Source organism: Lactuca saligna, chromosome 4 (assembly GCF_052625555.1).
Source record: "Lactuca saligna cultivar CGN05327 chromosome 4, ASM5262555v1, whole genome shotgun sequence".
Classification (NCBI taxonomy): domain Eukaryota; kingdom Viridiplantae; phylum Streptophyta; class Magnoliopsida; order Asterales; family Asteraceae; genus Lactuca; species Lactuca saligna.
This window is the reverse complement of record NC_136420.1, coordinates 22,961,401-22,978,316: the sequence shown is the minus strand read 5'-3', so window position 1 is coordinate 22,978,316 and position 16,916 is coordinate 22,961,401. Positions and strand designations below refer to the sequence as shown.

Below are 16,916 nucleotides of genomic sequence, written 5' to 3'. Positions count from 1 at the left end.
ATTAGACAGAATGAAGAAGAATGGGGGAAGAGACAGGTTATGAAGGTGATTAGTTTTACGATCCATTTCTTTTCTTAAAAGCTGTAAATAATTATTTTTATAATAAAAAAAATTAATATATAAATAATAAATAACAAAGAAATATAAAATAAATCAAAAAATAAATAAATAAGGGTAAAATGGTCTTTTTATATGATGAGGGACTAAACGTGCAAGAAAACACACACTGAAGGACAGTCTGAGTTAATTTTTGAAAATAAGGACCGAACGTACTTTTTGACATATGCACGAGGGACGATTGATTTAATTTTCCAAAGGAAAAAAACACAATTTATGAATTTAATCTACTACATATAAAAGAGAAATCCCCGATTTATTACCGAAAGCAGGTAAGCGTGGAAGTCCGAAAAAAGAACCCTAATCATTTGTCTTTCACAAAAACACAAATAAGTCAACAAATTCCGGTCCCCGTCTTCTCCCTCAACTAATCTACTTGCAGGTTTGCAGTAGCGGAGGAGTATTGCCGGATTATGGCGGCCGATAGTTCTAGATCTTCAACATCATCGGCCGATACGTACATTGGAAGCTTGATTAGTTTGACGTCCAAGAGCGAGATCCGATATGAGGGAATTTTGTACAACATCAACACCGAAGAATCCTCAATCGGATTGCGCAACGGTAACTAATTTGATAAGATCTTGCTTTATGAATCTCATTTGTCTGTCCCGATTTGTGTTTTTTATTGGGTATTTAGCTTAGGGTTCAACGGACTGTGAAAAAGTTTAAATATCGAAACAATTTCGTCTAATATTTGGGGATTTTCTATTGATGTATTATCATTTACGCGTTTTGCTCTCATTGCTGCATTCATCAGTGTTATTTAAAAAGAAAACAATAATTTCCTTTCCAAGTTAATTATTTTGTATCGGATCATCTGGCACATTGATTTGTGTCTGTATTAGCTACCAATTTGTTGATTTCGATGAACTCATTGTGGCTTTTGTATGCCTATCTGCAGTAAGATCATTTGGAAGTGAAGGCCGAAAGAAAGATGGACCACAAATTATGCCTAGTGAGAAAGTTTATGAATACATTTTATTTCGTGGAAGTGACATCAAGGTATTATTACATTTGAAACATTTTAAACCTTTTTCTTGTTATTGCCTCTGTTTTCCATTCATATATCATTGTCATTTCAAGGTTTCTGAATACATTTTTTCTTCTGTAAGCCATGAAAACATCAAAACAAGATTACAAGTTACAAATTTTTTCATTCTTTTTTCCAGGATCTTCAGGTGAAAACATCACCACCTGTTCAACAACCAACACAACCTTTAAACAGTGATCCTGCCATTATACAAGTAAGTAGAAACACAACCCATAATACAATCTATCATCTAATATAATTCTAAAGATTTCTTTTTTATAAATGCAGTCTCACTACCCTCGGCCAACTCTAACACCTTCAATCCTCCCCCCAACTGCCAACACTAACTCTTTTCTTGACCAAACTACCCCTAACCCACAACTAGGACACCCTGGCATGCCTTTATATCAACCAGATGGAAATATGGCTTCGTGGGGCCCATCGCCACCTCCTCCAAATTCCAATTCTCTTCAAATGCCAATGTATTGGCCAGGATTCTATCCACAGTCAATGTATCGACCAATGCAATATCCTAATTTCAACTCTCCCTTGCCCGGTGGGCTGCCCAACCTGCCCGAATATTCATCTTCATTATTACCAACATCCGCCAGCTCAGCTACTACTTTACTGGGGTCCACCTTGCCTTCCAGTCTTCCTCCTGTTCCACCTTTGGTATTAACCACTGAACCCTTACCAAACTTTTTACAAACTAATGTCCCCAACACTAACCCTGTGGTTTCTACTACTACTATTACCAATTCCAATTCTACCCCTGATGTAAATCTCAGCATAGCTCCAATTTCTAACAACTCCAATGAGTCACTGACACCATCACTAGTGACACCTGGACAGTTGTTGCAGCCTGGGAAAGATACGGGTGTTTCATTTTCATCATCTCAGTCCTCTCAAGCTGTTGTTCATAAGGATGTGGACCCCACACCATTGTCAGAAACACCTGTAGAAGCTCAGCCTCCAATATTGCCATTACCAAATCAACCACGTAATGCTCCAAAGGTATGTCAGTTTATATTTTTATTATGCAATGTGTTTTTCTTCTCTCATTGTTTTAATATGTTTCTTTTAACTCTGATTTTTTAGACAAATGGAGCTACTTACCATAATCACCATAATTACAGAGGGCGTGAAAGAGGCAGAGGATCAGGGGTAAATGTAAATTCTTTTCTTTTCCTTTTTTGCTCTGTATCTTTAAAAAAAAAAAACTTTTACACCTTATTTTTACTAGAATCACCAAATTTACGGGTGTTTTTATGATTCAGGGCTCAAGACCAGTGATGAAGTTTACTGAAGAGTTTGACTTCACTGCAATGAATGAAAAGTTCAACAAGGATGAAGTCTGGGGTACTTTGGGAAAAACCAGCTCAAAAGATAGTGATGAGGATGAATTACAAGATGAAAATTATAATGCTGCTCTACCAAAATTAGACGCCAAGGTGAATGAATTTACTTTTCTTTTTTTAATATATATAAAATATAATCTTTAAAAATTTGAAATTATATGATAAAAGATTACCCTTCAATTCAATCAACAGCCTGTTTATAGCAAGGATGATTTTTTTGATACATTATCATGCAACTCCAATGATCATCAATCAAATAATGGACGGACAAGATTCTCTGAGCAGATGAAACTAGATACAGAGGTAATGGACAGATCTTGTTTTTTTTTTTTTTTTTTTTTTTTTTCCCAAAAAATAAATTTTTCATCAATTTTTATTTTATATAATCATTTAGTAATTGTTATGACAATGAATTAAAATAAACCTCCACCAAAATATTGTTAGTTTTTTTTATTAAACTTACATTACCCCCCCTGTGCTGGGGGACCAAACCTGCCATTGTACGAAAGTCTAGGGACCAAACCTGCCGATGTATGAAAGTCTTGTTGACGAAGTCTGAAACACAAAAACTCTAGGGATCAAATCTGCCAATATGCGAAAGTCTTGTGGCTGAAGTCTGAAACACAAAAAAACTCTAGGGACTTAACCTGCCAATATACGAAAGTCTTGTTGACGAAGTCTGAAACACAAAAACTCTAGGGACCAAACCTGCCAATATACGAAAGTCTTGTTGACGAAGTCTGAAACACAAAAACTCTAGGGATCAAATCTGCCAATATACGAAAGTCTTGTGGCCGAAGTCTGAAACAAAAAAACTTTAGGGACCAAACCAGCCAATATATGAAAGTCTGAAGTCTGAAACACAAAAGCTCTAGGGACCCAACCTGCCAATATATGAAAGTATAGGGACCAAATCTGCCAATATACAAAAGTTTTGTGGCTGAAGTCTGAAACCCAAAAACTCTAGGGACCAAACCTGCCAATATACGAAAGTCTTGTTGACGAAGTCTGAAACGCAAAAGCTCTAGGGACCAAACCTACCAATATACGAAAGTCTTATGGCCAAAGTTTGAAACCCAAAAAGTATGGGGACCAAATCTGCCAATAGATAAAAGTAGTGGCCAAACCCAAAGACTATATACTATTGCTAAGCCAATTGGTTTTAATAAATTTAATAATTACATGCTACAAATATAATTTAGCATTCTTACAAGTCTGGGCAAAGGACCTCTGTGCAAGTTATATAAAGAGTTGATAATATTTTGATGGAGTTTTTTTATTTTAGAGTAAATTACATTTTTGGTCCTTGAGTAAAGCAGATTTTTGCAGTTTTGGTCTCAGAAAGTTTTCTCTTGCAATTTTGATCCTTGTTTGAGGTTTTTGTATTGGTCTTTGTTTCAAGTAATATAACTATTTTTGGGACCACAATTTTTAAAACCAAATTACAAAAATCTCAAATAAGGACCAAAATTGCAAGATAAAACCTATTAGGACCAAATTTGCAAAAATCAACACCAAAAATGTATACTACCCTTTAATTTAGTGCCAAAGGGCAAAATACATAAAAACCACTATATCCTTAATCTATTGGCATCCTATTTAATAAATTGTTATATTTATTTATTTGTTTTTTTTTAACAAAATGATTAAAAATATCCAACTCAGACGTTTGGAGAATTCTCAAGATACCGAGGGGGGAGGGGTGGCCGTGGGCCCTACCGTGGTGGTCGTGGTGGTGGCGGTTATTATCATGGAAGGGGATACAATTATGTCAATAGGGGTCGTGGTGGGAGAATCCCTTCCCGTGATTATTAAAGTATTTATTGTGTTAAAATATTGCTTCAGTTTTTGGTTGTTTCTCAATGATAAAAATTGTTGTCATTTGTTAGAACTAAAAGAATGTTTGAATGCAAAAATAGCAATGCACTTTTTATACTGATTTTTTTCTTCTTAATTTAGTTTAACTTATTTGGAATCGGGTATGAGTAATGTAAATAATAATGAGGATGCATGTATATATGATTTTACTTTTATCGAGTTACGAATTAAAAATACCACATAGGGCATCTCCAACACTATTTTTTATGTAAAAAATAGTGTAAACATCTATATATATTTGACATTTAATTCATGCCTTTTGGTATAAAAGGTGGTTGTAGATAATCATGTTACAAGTATATAGAATAATGTTTTAAAAGTGATGTAAAATAATGGAATTCTTTGTAATGAAAATTATTTTTTGTAATTTCAATATAGTTTATTTTTTCAAACGTGTACTACACGGATATGATAACCTAAGTATATATATGTTACGGTGGGATACAATCTGTAGACATTTATTTGTTGGTTGACAAAAAATTACAACAATTATATAAAATTCGTCATCTAAAAAAGTTACACTTTGGTTTGGTTTGTATTGTTACTGTAAAAAGAAAAACGTCCGAATCTGAATTTCAATTTTTGTTTCAAATGAACCAGATTTTTGGTTCAGACCAAACCATGGATGGTAATGAGAAGCTTCAATTTGGTGTTGTTCGGTTTAGGTTTGTTATTTAAATAATTATTTTTTAATAAAAAAATGTCAAGTATAAAATAAAACAATTTTAATATTTCAGTTAATGAGGTTTCTTTGTGTTTGTGGTAGAATTAAATTATTTTATCATGACTAGAATGGATTCTAAAAATAGATAACTCGTTTCAATACGTAAAAAAAAAACAATCGAAGTTAATTGATTTAGACATTTTGATTCAGACTGTACTATTTTATCATAAATTTGTAATTATATCTTTTGATTTGATATCACTCTATGTTTTAATAGTTCAAACTTACGTGTAGACCCGACAATGGAGCGGGTTTAAAGCGAATCGATCTTGATCCAAACCTTTTAAGAAATTTCAAAATCCGATCCAAACCCGCTCCGTAACTCGCAGGATTTTGAATAATCAAATCCATATCCTTATCCACCGAATAAACGAATATCCAAACCCGCCCCGCTACCCATAGGTTTTTTGAATTATCAAACACATTTTACTTAATTCATAAAATAATATTTCTTAAATAAAACAAATATTGATTTAGAAAACACATTACGTACTCGAGGACTTCCGATTGAAAATAAAAGTCACTATTATAATAACTTCTAATTTATTTTTTACTGTCAATTGTAGTGATAGATAATAGCAATGATAAACTTTCTTTCAATTGATGAATGAATTTATTGATTTATGAATAAAATATGATGATTGCTTGATGAAATATAAATGAAATGAAATGATAATTCTTAGTAGAAGACTGGAAGTCTAGAAGTCGACTCCTCGATTCTTACTTATAAATAGTTTGGACTTTGGCATTTTCCGTTTGGACTTTCGACTGGAATTAGAATTAAACTTTAAGAAATATAAAATATAAACCAATAATTCAAAATTTATACGGGGAGGGTTATAAACGGAGCAGATCAATAAAGATCCATACCCGACCCTTTTAATAAAAGGGTTAGTGGGTATGAGTCGTTAACGGGTAAACGAATCAAAAACTATGCTCCAAACCCATATAATTCTAAAGGGTTTGGATCGGATTAGGGTCAAAACCCGCTCCATTGCCAGGCCTACTTACGTGTTACTCTAAATGTTTAAGGAGAAAAACGACTATATTAATGTATATTACACAAAATACGTAATGGAGCAAAATAGTTAAGAGTAGAGGTCTAACAATGGAAATACCTACAATTTGAATCAGAATCGGTTCTTGACTATAGATTTTACCTTTTGAAACAAGAACTCTCGTGTTTATAACAAAATATTTATCAACGATATCTAAAGTATATATAAAGCATTTGGGTTATATTTTCAAAAATAGTATTTTTTTTTTTCTAAATTTAAGGGGTACAATTTATGTAACACCAAATCAAACTAACAAAGACATAATAGTAAGCAAAAAACCTAACACTTTGAAGTCGTAAAAACTAAAACTCTCCCATCTCCAAAGTAAGGAATATGAAAAAAATGATTTCAGAATATGACCATAGAATCCATAGAGCATCCTCTGCGGATTGAGTAATCCCTATTGAGGAAACGAAACACCTCTATGGATCTTCGGTTTTTTATTTTTTATTTTTTCGTTTTTTTAAATTTTTTTTTGTTTTCGTTTATTAATATTAATTTTTTTTTAATACACTAATACCTTATGTGATTCTTGTGTAAAAAAATTGACAAAAAAGGTTAAAAATAATGAACTTATGTTTAATATCAATCCACAGAACTGTTTGGGAATCCACAGAACTGTTATCAGCAGATCACTATACATCTTTGCGGATTAGTGTACACCTCTACGACTCAGTGTATAAATTGTCATACCGGTTAAATATTGTATCAACTCACTCCGATATTGAAAAATATAGAAATGGCCTCCAATGCACTAACTTCTACAAATGCAACATCGTCGTCCGATACTCCACGTCCATGGACGAAAAGAGAGGTGATGATTATAATACGATGTTGGTTGAACATTTTTGAAGGTGTAACAACAATGGTTACCCCTGATTACCTTGGAGGTGATGAATGACACTTCATTTCCTTTTCCCATTGAATGGTTTCCATCACATTGGTTTTCTCTACGACATTTATTAATTTTTGTTGGATTAAACTGGTTGTTAACCACTGCTTGTTCTTCAGCTTCTTCACCTACCACCGTTAAATACAAATGCACCGTCTTCTTTGATTCAGACATTACATGTCTCAATTGAAATACATCAGTTTCCATCACATTGGTTTTCTCTACGACATCTATTAGTTTTTGTTGGATTAAACTGGTTGTTAACCACTGCTTGTTCTTCAGCTTCTTCACCTACCACCGTTAAATACAAATGCACAGTCTTCTTTGATTCAGACATTACATGTCTTAATTGAAATACATTAGTTTCATCTCCAAGCTCCATGACATACCCTAACTCCAGGTGTTTAAAAGATAAACATATATGACTATTTAACACACATGCCTTACTTCTAATCATTTGTAATAACATTTCATGGTCAATGTTAGGAGGAAGATTTAAACCATAGTTTTTCATATTATTTCTAACGTAAACATCATCTCCATTAACTAACTGCCACGACCTTCCCGTACATAAAATAATAAAAATTATTTTACAAATCACTCTTCACAAACACAATGAAAAACAAATTCTAATGGTAATTGAAACTCACAAAAAACCACTTAAATACGTCTATAACTTCTATAACCGATCTGCAGAGGTGTACACTGATCCGTAGTGGTGTACACTGATTCGCATAAAATACTTTTGCGTATTCCCTGACAGTTATGCAGAGGTGTACATTGATCCACAGAAAATAGTTCTATAACTGATCTTCAGAGGTGTACACTGATCCGTAGAGGTGTACACTGATCCGCAGAGGTGGTACATTGTTGTTGCGGTGTACACTGATCCTTACGTGGCTAAGTGATATGTAAAAAACCCCTTACCTGGACTTCCAATGTGGCACCTAACGTGTTATCTTCCCAATTATGCTATTAATTAAAACCCCAATTTGGACCTCATTTATTTCTTTCTTACCCCTTCGTGAAAGTCGAAGCAAGTACCCTCCTTTATATAATCAACTTGTTTGATTCTTCAACACAATGTCTGCGGGCTCGTCTAATGCAAGAAATCGTCTCCAAGTTGCTCGTGTGTTTGTTAAAAACGATGTTAATAACTGTGACTGCGATGTTCCAGCTAAGGAACGGACATGTTGGAAGCTTACTAACCCTGGAAGATGTTTTTGGAACTGCAACAACAGCCTGGTAAGCTTCGATCTAGTTTGATTTGTTAATGCAAGATTTTTTAGGGCTTCTCTATCAAAAACCCATTACATTACGAAAAAAAACCCTAAAAGTAATTTTGATTATCTTGGGTTGTTGTCGTGATTTCGTTTGTAAAAATACATGTACGATCGCGATTGTTTAAATGGTGTTGTAGTGTTAATCATTTTTTATTTTGTGGTTTCTTAAATTGCATTTGGTGATTAGTGATTATGTTTTGATGTTTTATTCATGTGTTTTGATGTTTTATTCATGTGGGTTTGATACAGACAAGACCGAGGAAAGGTGATTACTTTGAATGGAAAGATGTTGCACTGGAAGATGGTTACTACAAAAACCTCATCTATTCCATGAAGCAACAATTGGATTCCAAAGAGGATATTGGTGTCATAAAAAACTTGAGGACTAAGAATGTTGAGTTCAAGTTTCTCCTGAGTAAGCATGGAGAAGAGGATGTGTGATTCCAAGAAGAGCATACATATGTACAAGCTATTGGTAGTTGTTCTAGTTGTTGGGTATGTTTGTTTTGTTTTTAAGTTAGCTAATTAGTGGTGGGATGTGAAGCTTTTGGTGTGTCTATTAGCGTAAGGTGTATGTCTTGGGATGTAAAGGTTTTTTTTTTTTTTTTTGTAAAGTCAGTGGTAATGTGCTGCATTTTGTATCTTTTGTAAAATCCTAATGACAATTGGTAATTAGCCTTAATGTAAAGTCCCAACGACATATAACTGGAATGGAAAGTTTATGTGGATAGTGGGATGGATTTGTTTATGCTAATGGAAGAGTGCAAACATGTAGAGGAAAGGATGCAGATTAATAAAAATAAAATCGAAGGGCATGAAGAATGGATAAAAAAAGACTAAGAAGAGTATCAAAATGGCAAAAAGATCGTTTTGAAGATAAAGTAAGAATTATGGACGACTAGTCTACTATTCCAAATAACATAATCAAAACATAAGAAAATATTCTTAAAACAATAATCATAATACAATCAAACTCTACTATTCCAAATAATTTCTGCCGTCCTATTATGGTAACTAAATGCCATATCTCTAGGTGACTGGCATGTCTCCACTAGTACACCCGATACAAGCATTTCCATGAACATACACACATAAACTCCACAATCTCCTCTTTCTCCTTCTTCTACTCTTTCCTGCTGCAATACATGTTTAACTTTAACGAATTCCACTTTAGTAGGTTTCTGTCTATTGGGAAAATGGGACCAATATGATACAATCAAAGTCTACTATTCCAAATAACTTTAACGAATTCCACTAAAGATTAATGGAACCACATTACATGGGTTCATTTAAAAAAAACATATGAAATTCTAAACATTTGAGAAATTTGAATTTATAAGAAAAAAAATAGAAAAATATTGAATTATTAAAATTAAATTGTTTGTTTTTCTTTTAAATTAAACAAATAATTTTGATAAATAAATAATGGAAACTAATAAAACATTAACTTAGAAAATTTGAAATTAGAAGGAAGTCAATTAATAAAATTGAGATACATTTATTATTACATTTATTTTAATTAATTATTACATTTATATATTATGTGGACATTAATAAAATGAAAAAAACAACAAAATGCCATGTGGAAAAAAATTAATTGAAAATAACCACAAAATGACATATGGCCAAATCAATGAGAGTGTGACATGTGACAAAAAGATCTTCATTTATTATGGAGGATATATATATATATATATATATATATATATATATATATATATATATATATATAATTTAATATTATATGATATATATAAATAAATATACTAACCCAATCAATTTCCTTCTAATGTGGTCCATGAACCATCTCAACTGCTACACGCCTCAAATAATGTTGTTTCCCAGGTTCCAAAGTCGTGCCTTCTGTGTGATGCACAAACCTCAAAGCTTCTGGAAATGTCTCCAAAATCCATACTTAGTATTACGACAAAAAATTATTCTTTGTCCAAACTTATAAGCACTTAAAAAATATAAGTAATTTCACCTAAAACTAACCTTAAACAGAAGCTGAAAACCGGTCACTGTATACTTCATCATCTTTGTGTAACCCACACTCTCATTATCTCGTAAATATCTTTTTACCAAACCATAATCGTAATTGTGTTTCACTATATCTCCACAAATATGTACCCCATACAAACCTTTTGTACTCATTATAATTAATATAAATCATCAAGTATTTATAAATAAATAATAAATAGTACATGTTCCAATTATATTGACTATCGTAGCTCATACACTGTCGGCGGAATGCACGTATTGCTGTCTCGTCCTATGAGACCCGTCAACAAAAGCATCATTTGCATAACCATTACCGCATCCTCATTGCTACACGTCGAGAATGCTGACCCTTTTATGTACTCTTCTAAATCTTTCAGCCGTAAATCTTCATCTCTCACATTAGGGAACAACTGATTCCTTAATGCTGAACTTGTGCTGACTTTTGTATTTATTATATCAACATATGGTCCACATCTCAAATCGCTAATCAAACAAAATTTCGTTTCACCATATTCAACCACCCTGCCTGTAACTCGAATCGAAACGTCCCAATCCTGGCTACATCTACATCACGAACCTCATGCAACATCATTAAATGACAGAGCATCGGTTCATCATTCGGGGTGGACATACCAATGAACATCCCAAAAGCTGTCTCTCGAAATAATTCAACTCGCATACTATTTAGTTTTGTAATGTACTTTTTAAACACAGTCCCTAACACCCCTCTAAAAGTACATTCTGCAGACCAACCACGCAAACTATGCTGCAAAAGATTAAACATATATGCCAAAATTAAAAAAATAATACCAAAAAGTAACTTTAAATAGCATTGTACTTTTATTTTTATAGCATTGTACTTATATATTGTTTTTTTTAACAATTTTATGCAACAAAAATAATGTTTTTATTCTATAACTTTTTATACAATGGTCTATGTGAATAATTATCTTTCAAAATAAATTGTCCCTTTTTTGTAACAAATTTACAGAATTTTATAGATATGGTCCTATATATATATATATATATATATATATATATATATATATATATATATATATATATATATATTATAAAATATATATAAATGGTCCATTTTAATAATAATTATAGAAATTTTTAATGTTTTTTTTAAATTACAGAAATAATTGGAAATCGATTTTAAAATTAATTTACATATAATCAACATAAAATGATCTCAATATTAAATGGTCCATTTTAAGAGATAATAATTATAGAAAATAAAAAAAAAACTACATTTCCGCAGAGGCATACATCGTTCCGCAGAGGGCTCCTCTGTGGATCTGTTCTTGAGCAGAGGACCTCTGTTGATCTGTTCATGACGAAAAGAATAGGATAAATCGATTTCTTATTTCACAAACTCCAGTTCTTACACCCTAACAAATATACATGTTTATATATTACATTTAACCTATCAATTTCCAGTTTATATAATCAATTTCTACTTCCAAGTTTATATAAAGATTAGGAAAAAAAATTGAAATATTACTTGAGTTCCATATCCATCAGATAACACATTGGAGTGTAGTTGCTCAACGAATCGAGCTCACCACGACATTTTTGTGTCCATTTCGATCACAAATCAATGTCCGCAGCTTCCTTCCGCATCTTCCTTTTGCGAATCGACTGCCCTAACCTCCTTCTGCGTTCAAGTAAGGAAGAATAGGAGATCCACAGAGCAATAAAGAATCCGCAGAGAAAAGACGATCCGAAGAGATGCCTCTGTGGATCCTTAAAACCCTGAATTTTTTTTTGTCGTATAGCGATGCCACCTCATTTTTGTAGAGGTGTGCATCCATTCTCAAAAACTTCAATTGATCCGCAGAGCACCCTCTATGGATCTTGTGGTCATTTTCTATGGATCTTGTGATCATTTTTCAAAACTTTAATTTTCATGGTCAAAAGGTTATAACACACCCCTAAATTTGGTTATTTGCCGAATAACCTCATAAAAGAATCAATAGAAGCGTTCGCCACAATTTAGGCCGTACAATTTATACAATATCAAATTAAAGCAAGGAAAATCTCCGATAAAGATATAATATTTTAGGTCAGTTTACAGTTTAATCATAACTTTTATTTTTTGAACATAAAAGTCCTGATTATTTTATATTTTGCCCAAATTAATGAAACATTTCTTATTTTTTTTTCAAAAGAAAATAATAAATTATCATATAAAATTAGATAATTGAGACTTTTCTGTTAAAAAAAACTAAATGTTGAGATTAAACCGTAAACTGACACAAAATATTTACACTTTATCAGAGATTTCCCATTAAACTAATAAATGCATAATCGTCCACAAAACCAAATTTCTTGAAGTTTTAGAAACTAAAAACTCCTCGATCTATAAATTGACAATATTTTCATTCAATCCAAAATGAAGGGTTATACAAGTGCTTATAAAACAATGAATAGAGACCTTCACTACAACTACACTACAAGTTACATTGTCTAATATATTGCAATGTTCCAATTTTTGAAGGAATTTTTTTAATTTATTAATATATATATGTAAGAGTGTAATTTACATTATGCGGAAACTTGTCGCGAATGCGTGTGTGTACAGTCGAACATTGCCCTTCTCATGAAGCACCTGAAAACATTTATAACAATCGGGTAAACGCTATACTTAGTGAGTTCCCCCAAAATATCATATCCCCAATACATATACAATGCATACACATAATGGTCTTCAACATAAAGCTGGTCCGCCCTTTTGGCCTTTAGCATAATGTTAGTCCACCCGAGTATATTAGCTTTTAGCTTGAGGCTGGACCACCCTCAGTTCCCCACATGATATATCAACATATAAATGGTACATCAAGCAATAATCTAATACTGCAGGCAACTAACCGAACTAGCATAATGTCATACTACAGAGCAACTATATCCTAACATATAGAGGATATATACCGGAGTGTAACACCCGTGTTCCAAGAAGGTTGGAAAATACTTAAGAAATTAAAATAAGATTTTGGAGGAAATGCTCAACCATGACATGGGGCATGGTGCCCACGACATGGCGTGGAATCTAATGGACACGTGTTTTGGGAGGTGCCACGACGTGGTAGCTACTTTAGCTCAATTTCGGGATTTTTAGGGCTTTCATCGTATATAAATGCCTTAACTCCCTCTTTAGGTTATCTCATTCAATCCTCCACCTCCCCATCTCGAAATCACAACCTCCTTTCCATGAGTTTGAGCTTGGTGAATTTATTTTGGGATTGTTCCCTTGATTTGGTGAAGTTTGTGAAGGAAGGATGTCTATCTTGGTGAAAGGGATCAAGGAGCGAACTTGGATCCACTATCTTCTCCAGATTTCTAAGTGTTTGAAGGTATAAAATTCTCATCTTGACTTATGTTCTTCTTGATGCAAGTTTGGGTCCTTTTTGGTATGATTTTGATCCTTTCCTTGGATGATTTGGAGTTGAAGAACTCCAGGCCCTGTGATGGAATTTCTAGGTCATATTTCAGTTGATTGAGAAAAAGGACCATGCTTGGTGTATTTTGTGTCCATGTGCAAGTTGAAACCTCATTAAGGACCTAATGGACATTAAGTGCTAGATCTAGCTTTGAAATAGAGTCTAAATGGATAAAGTTGGATAAAGTAACTTTATCCATTAAGTTATTATGGGGGAATAGATCTGGAAGTATGAGCTTAGATTTGAAAGGATTAAGCTCTTAATTAGAGAAATTACATTTTTCCATTAGCCATGATGCGAAAAAGGTAGCCATGGCGCGGCGAAGCCAAATATCATGATTATCCCATTTTGGCATGGCCATGACATGGTGTTGACTTTGACCCAGTTTGACCCTAAACTTTTAGACCAGTTTGATTTCGGGTCAAACTTGAAGAATTTAGGCAATTAATTAATATTCTTCCATGTTTTGGTGATAGAGGACTCGTAGGAGCAAGCAATACATAAGGGAAGTGCGTAGTAGTGATTCTGGGTCCTTCGTTTCAAGTAAGTTTCTCTTCACTGTACTTGTGGGTCGAAGGCACCAATGCCGACCCACTAGGTCATATCCTGATATATAGGATAATGCTATGCAGATTATATGTTAGATTGCTAGATCTGTATGATTACTTGTACTTGCTATCTATATGTTATCTGCTAAATATATCGACATAGTGTGGTTGGGTTGAGGCTGTACTGCTTTGTGTTGTAAGCTAACACACCCGGGGCAATCCAATCGGGAGATTGTGGGCTAGAATGAAAATCCAACCGGGAGGTTGTGGGACAGGGTAATCTAACTGGGAGGTTGTAGACCCACTATGCAATGTGTATGGAAATCCAACCGGGAGGTTGTGGACCCAGTATGCCATATGTATGATAATCCATTCGGGTGGTTGTGGGCCAGGGCAATCCAACTGGGAGGTTGTGGACCCAACATACAATATGTATATTTGTTTGGTTCTGTATGCTACTTTGAGGGAACTCATTAAGATTTGGCTTACAGTTTGATTGTTATCATTTCAGGTACTTCAGAGGTTAGCGGTAAGACGAAGGCTTAATCGTACAAATTATCCCAGATTTTTATGAGATTATGATATTGGGATACTTTGATTCATCTTTATAACTTTTGGAAATATGATTTCTAAATGCTTATGGTTTTGGTTTGGTTTCAAAAATGAAAATTTTACCTTGGTTTTTGGGATGTTACATGTGTTGGATTAGTGTCTAAGTCCATAACTATTTTGGTATGTACTTGACCCAATGGTGCATGGTCCTTTTGGGTTGCCTTCACCAAAGCAACTTGATAGGATGAATTATGGAGAGAAAGGGTTAAATATGATTTATTAATATATTATGGGAATAATATATTAAAGGAGAAATCATATTGTTTAATTAATATTAGTCAAGAATTAATTGATAATTAATTTTGTGGCTAAAATAGATTAATTAAACTTAAAGGACTGGAATTGTAATTATAAGATAATTGCAATTGGGCTATGGATTACCTTATTATATAAGGTTGGAAGAATTCTATGGGGAAACCCATTAGAAACCGTCCAAGGCCTTTAAGAAAGGAATCTATGGGCTGCTTAGGGCTTAAGTAGTCAAATTAGGGTTTCCTAGTTTAAATCCCTAATAACCTACATGTATAAATAGCACCCTTAAGCCCCAAAAACGCGGTGAACTGGTTCTCTAGGGTTTTGGACGATTTTGGGCAGTCTCCTTCTCTTCTCCTCTTCATCCTCTTGCTCTTGGTGTTTGTGAACCAGTAGAGGAGTGACATTTGTGACTCTAAGCTTTGTAAAGTCATTACAAGAAGGAATTGTGATTGTTATTGCTACATAACAATCAAGGTAATAACTTAAACCCATTATTATGTTAATATCGATTATCATATGCTAGAATTAGGGTTTACAGTCTTGGATAAATTGCATGTACAATAGAGAAACCTAGATTCAAGCATTAGGGTTTGTATGAGCACATAGGATGTTCTTATGCCCAAAACCCATCAACATGGAGCACAAAATATAGTGAGAAAACTCATCTTGGCAATGACTCGGAAGATTGACAACTATCTGGGCTATTCTACTGACGGATAGCACACCGAACAAGTATTAACCTATAATACTTTGACCTATTAATGTCACACCCCCAAACCAGAACGAGGGAATCATTCGAGGGCGGATGACTTCATGTAATACCGTAACAGTTGAATACATAGTAAAGAAAGTAAAACAACCATCATATATATAATTTAAAAGTTACATTGTTGATTGATACTTATTCAAAACAAATTACAATATGATGACAAAATGAGTTTTAAACTAATGCCTTAGCATCACTTCTCGAAAAGTTGAGGTTTACCAGTATGACTGAATCCCTGAGAAATACAAGTAGTTTTGAAAGAGTGTCAACAATTAAGTTGGTGAGTTCATAAGCGTTTATGTATAAAATTTGTAAGTTTGGTATAAAATCACTGAGTTTGCTTCTGGAAAATCCAATATTTTTTGATGAGTGTGTGGTAGTTTAAAAGTTCCAAAACTGTAATGCATTAGTAGTTTTAATGCCTAGAGTAATAGATTTATGCCTGTATAAAATCGCTAAGACATTTGATAACCCTGTAAATCAACGTGTTTTTAATACTCCATGTGAGTTTTATAACCATGCTATTGACCGAGACTGCCTGTAACAATGTTCTTCAGGCGTTGGAATGTTATGACGTTTGTCACCCCATACCTGCCGGTGTAACTGTAGCTAACAGTTTAAGTGCGGGATTGTCAATCCCGTATAGATCTATACACAAGTATCATGCTCTTCCTACAAGAGATTATGGTATATAATACAGGACTTTAACTGCATACTTGAAAGTACGTGAAGTTGAATGTCTCACAAAACTTAGTATCAAATAGATTTACGTATGAAAAGTCCATTTGTTCTTGTATATTAAAGTATTTCCTTGATATAGTACTAATAGTATGTAAAATCTCATGATTTCCTTGTAAACTAGACCTATTATAGTTTTTCCAAAAATGTGTTTCGTTTGTATGGTAAGCCGTAGTGTAGTGTCGACTTTGTATGTAAAGTATAACATTT

General features: G+C 33.4%; 1 protein-coding gene across 2 annotated transcripts; it reads left to right on the top strand.

Moving 5' to 3' along the window:
- Positions 1-389: 389 nt before the first annotated feature.
- On the top strand, positions 390-4,444 carry LOC145041383 (protein decapping 5-like). 2 transcript variants are annotated; one of them, XM_078989413.1, is made up of 8 exons: positions 390-678; positions 1,019-1,119; positions 1,287-1,361; positions 1,436-2,161; positions 2,246-2,311; positions 2,425-2,598; positions 2,698-2,808; positions 4,171-4,444. In XM_078989413.1, the coding sequence occupies exons 1-8, from the start codon at positions 531-533 to the stop codon at positions 4,318-4,320; spliced, it is 1,551 nt and encodes a 516-aa protein (XP_078845539.1). In that variant the 5' UTR covers positions 390-530; the 3' UTR covers positions 4,321-4,444. The 2 variants fall into 2 exon arrangements, with proteins under 2 accessions (XP_078845539.1, XP_078845538.1); XM_078989412.1 differs by having other exon boundaries at positions 2,246-2,317.
- The last annotated feature ends 12,472 nt before the right edge of the window (positions 4,445-16,916 follow it).

Excerpts from the sequence above, each read along its gene's own strand:
- LOC145041383 (XM_078989412.1), top strand. The coding sequence starts at position 531 with ATGGCGGCCGATAGTTCTAGATCTTCAACATCATCGGCCGATACGTAC. Across the intron at positions 2,599-2,697 it reads TACCAAAATTAGACGCCAAG|CCTGTTTATAGCAAGGATGA; the intron begins GTGAATGAATTT and ends TTCAATCAACAG. Across the intron at positions 2,809-4,170 it reads AGATGAAACTAGATACAGAG|ACGTTTGGAGAATTCTCAAG; the intron begins GTAATGGACAGA and ends TATCCAACTCAG.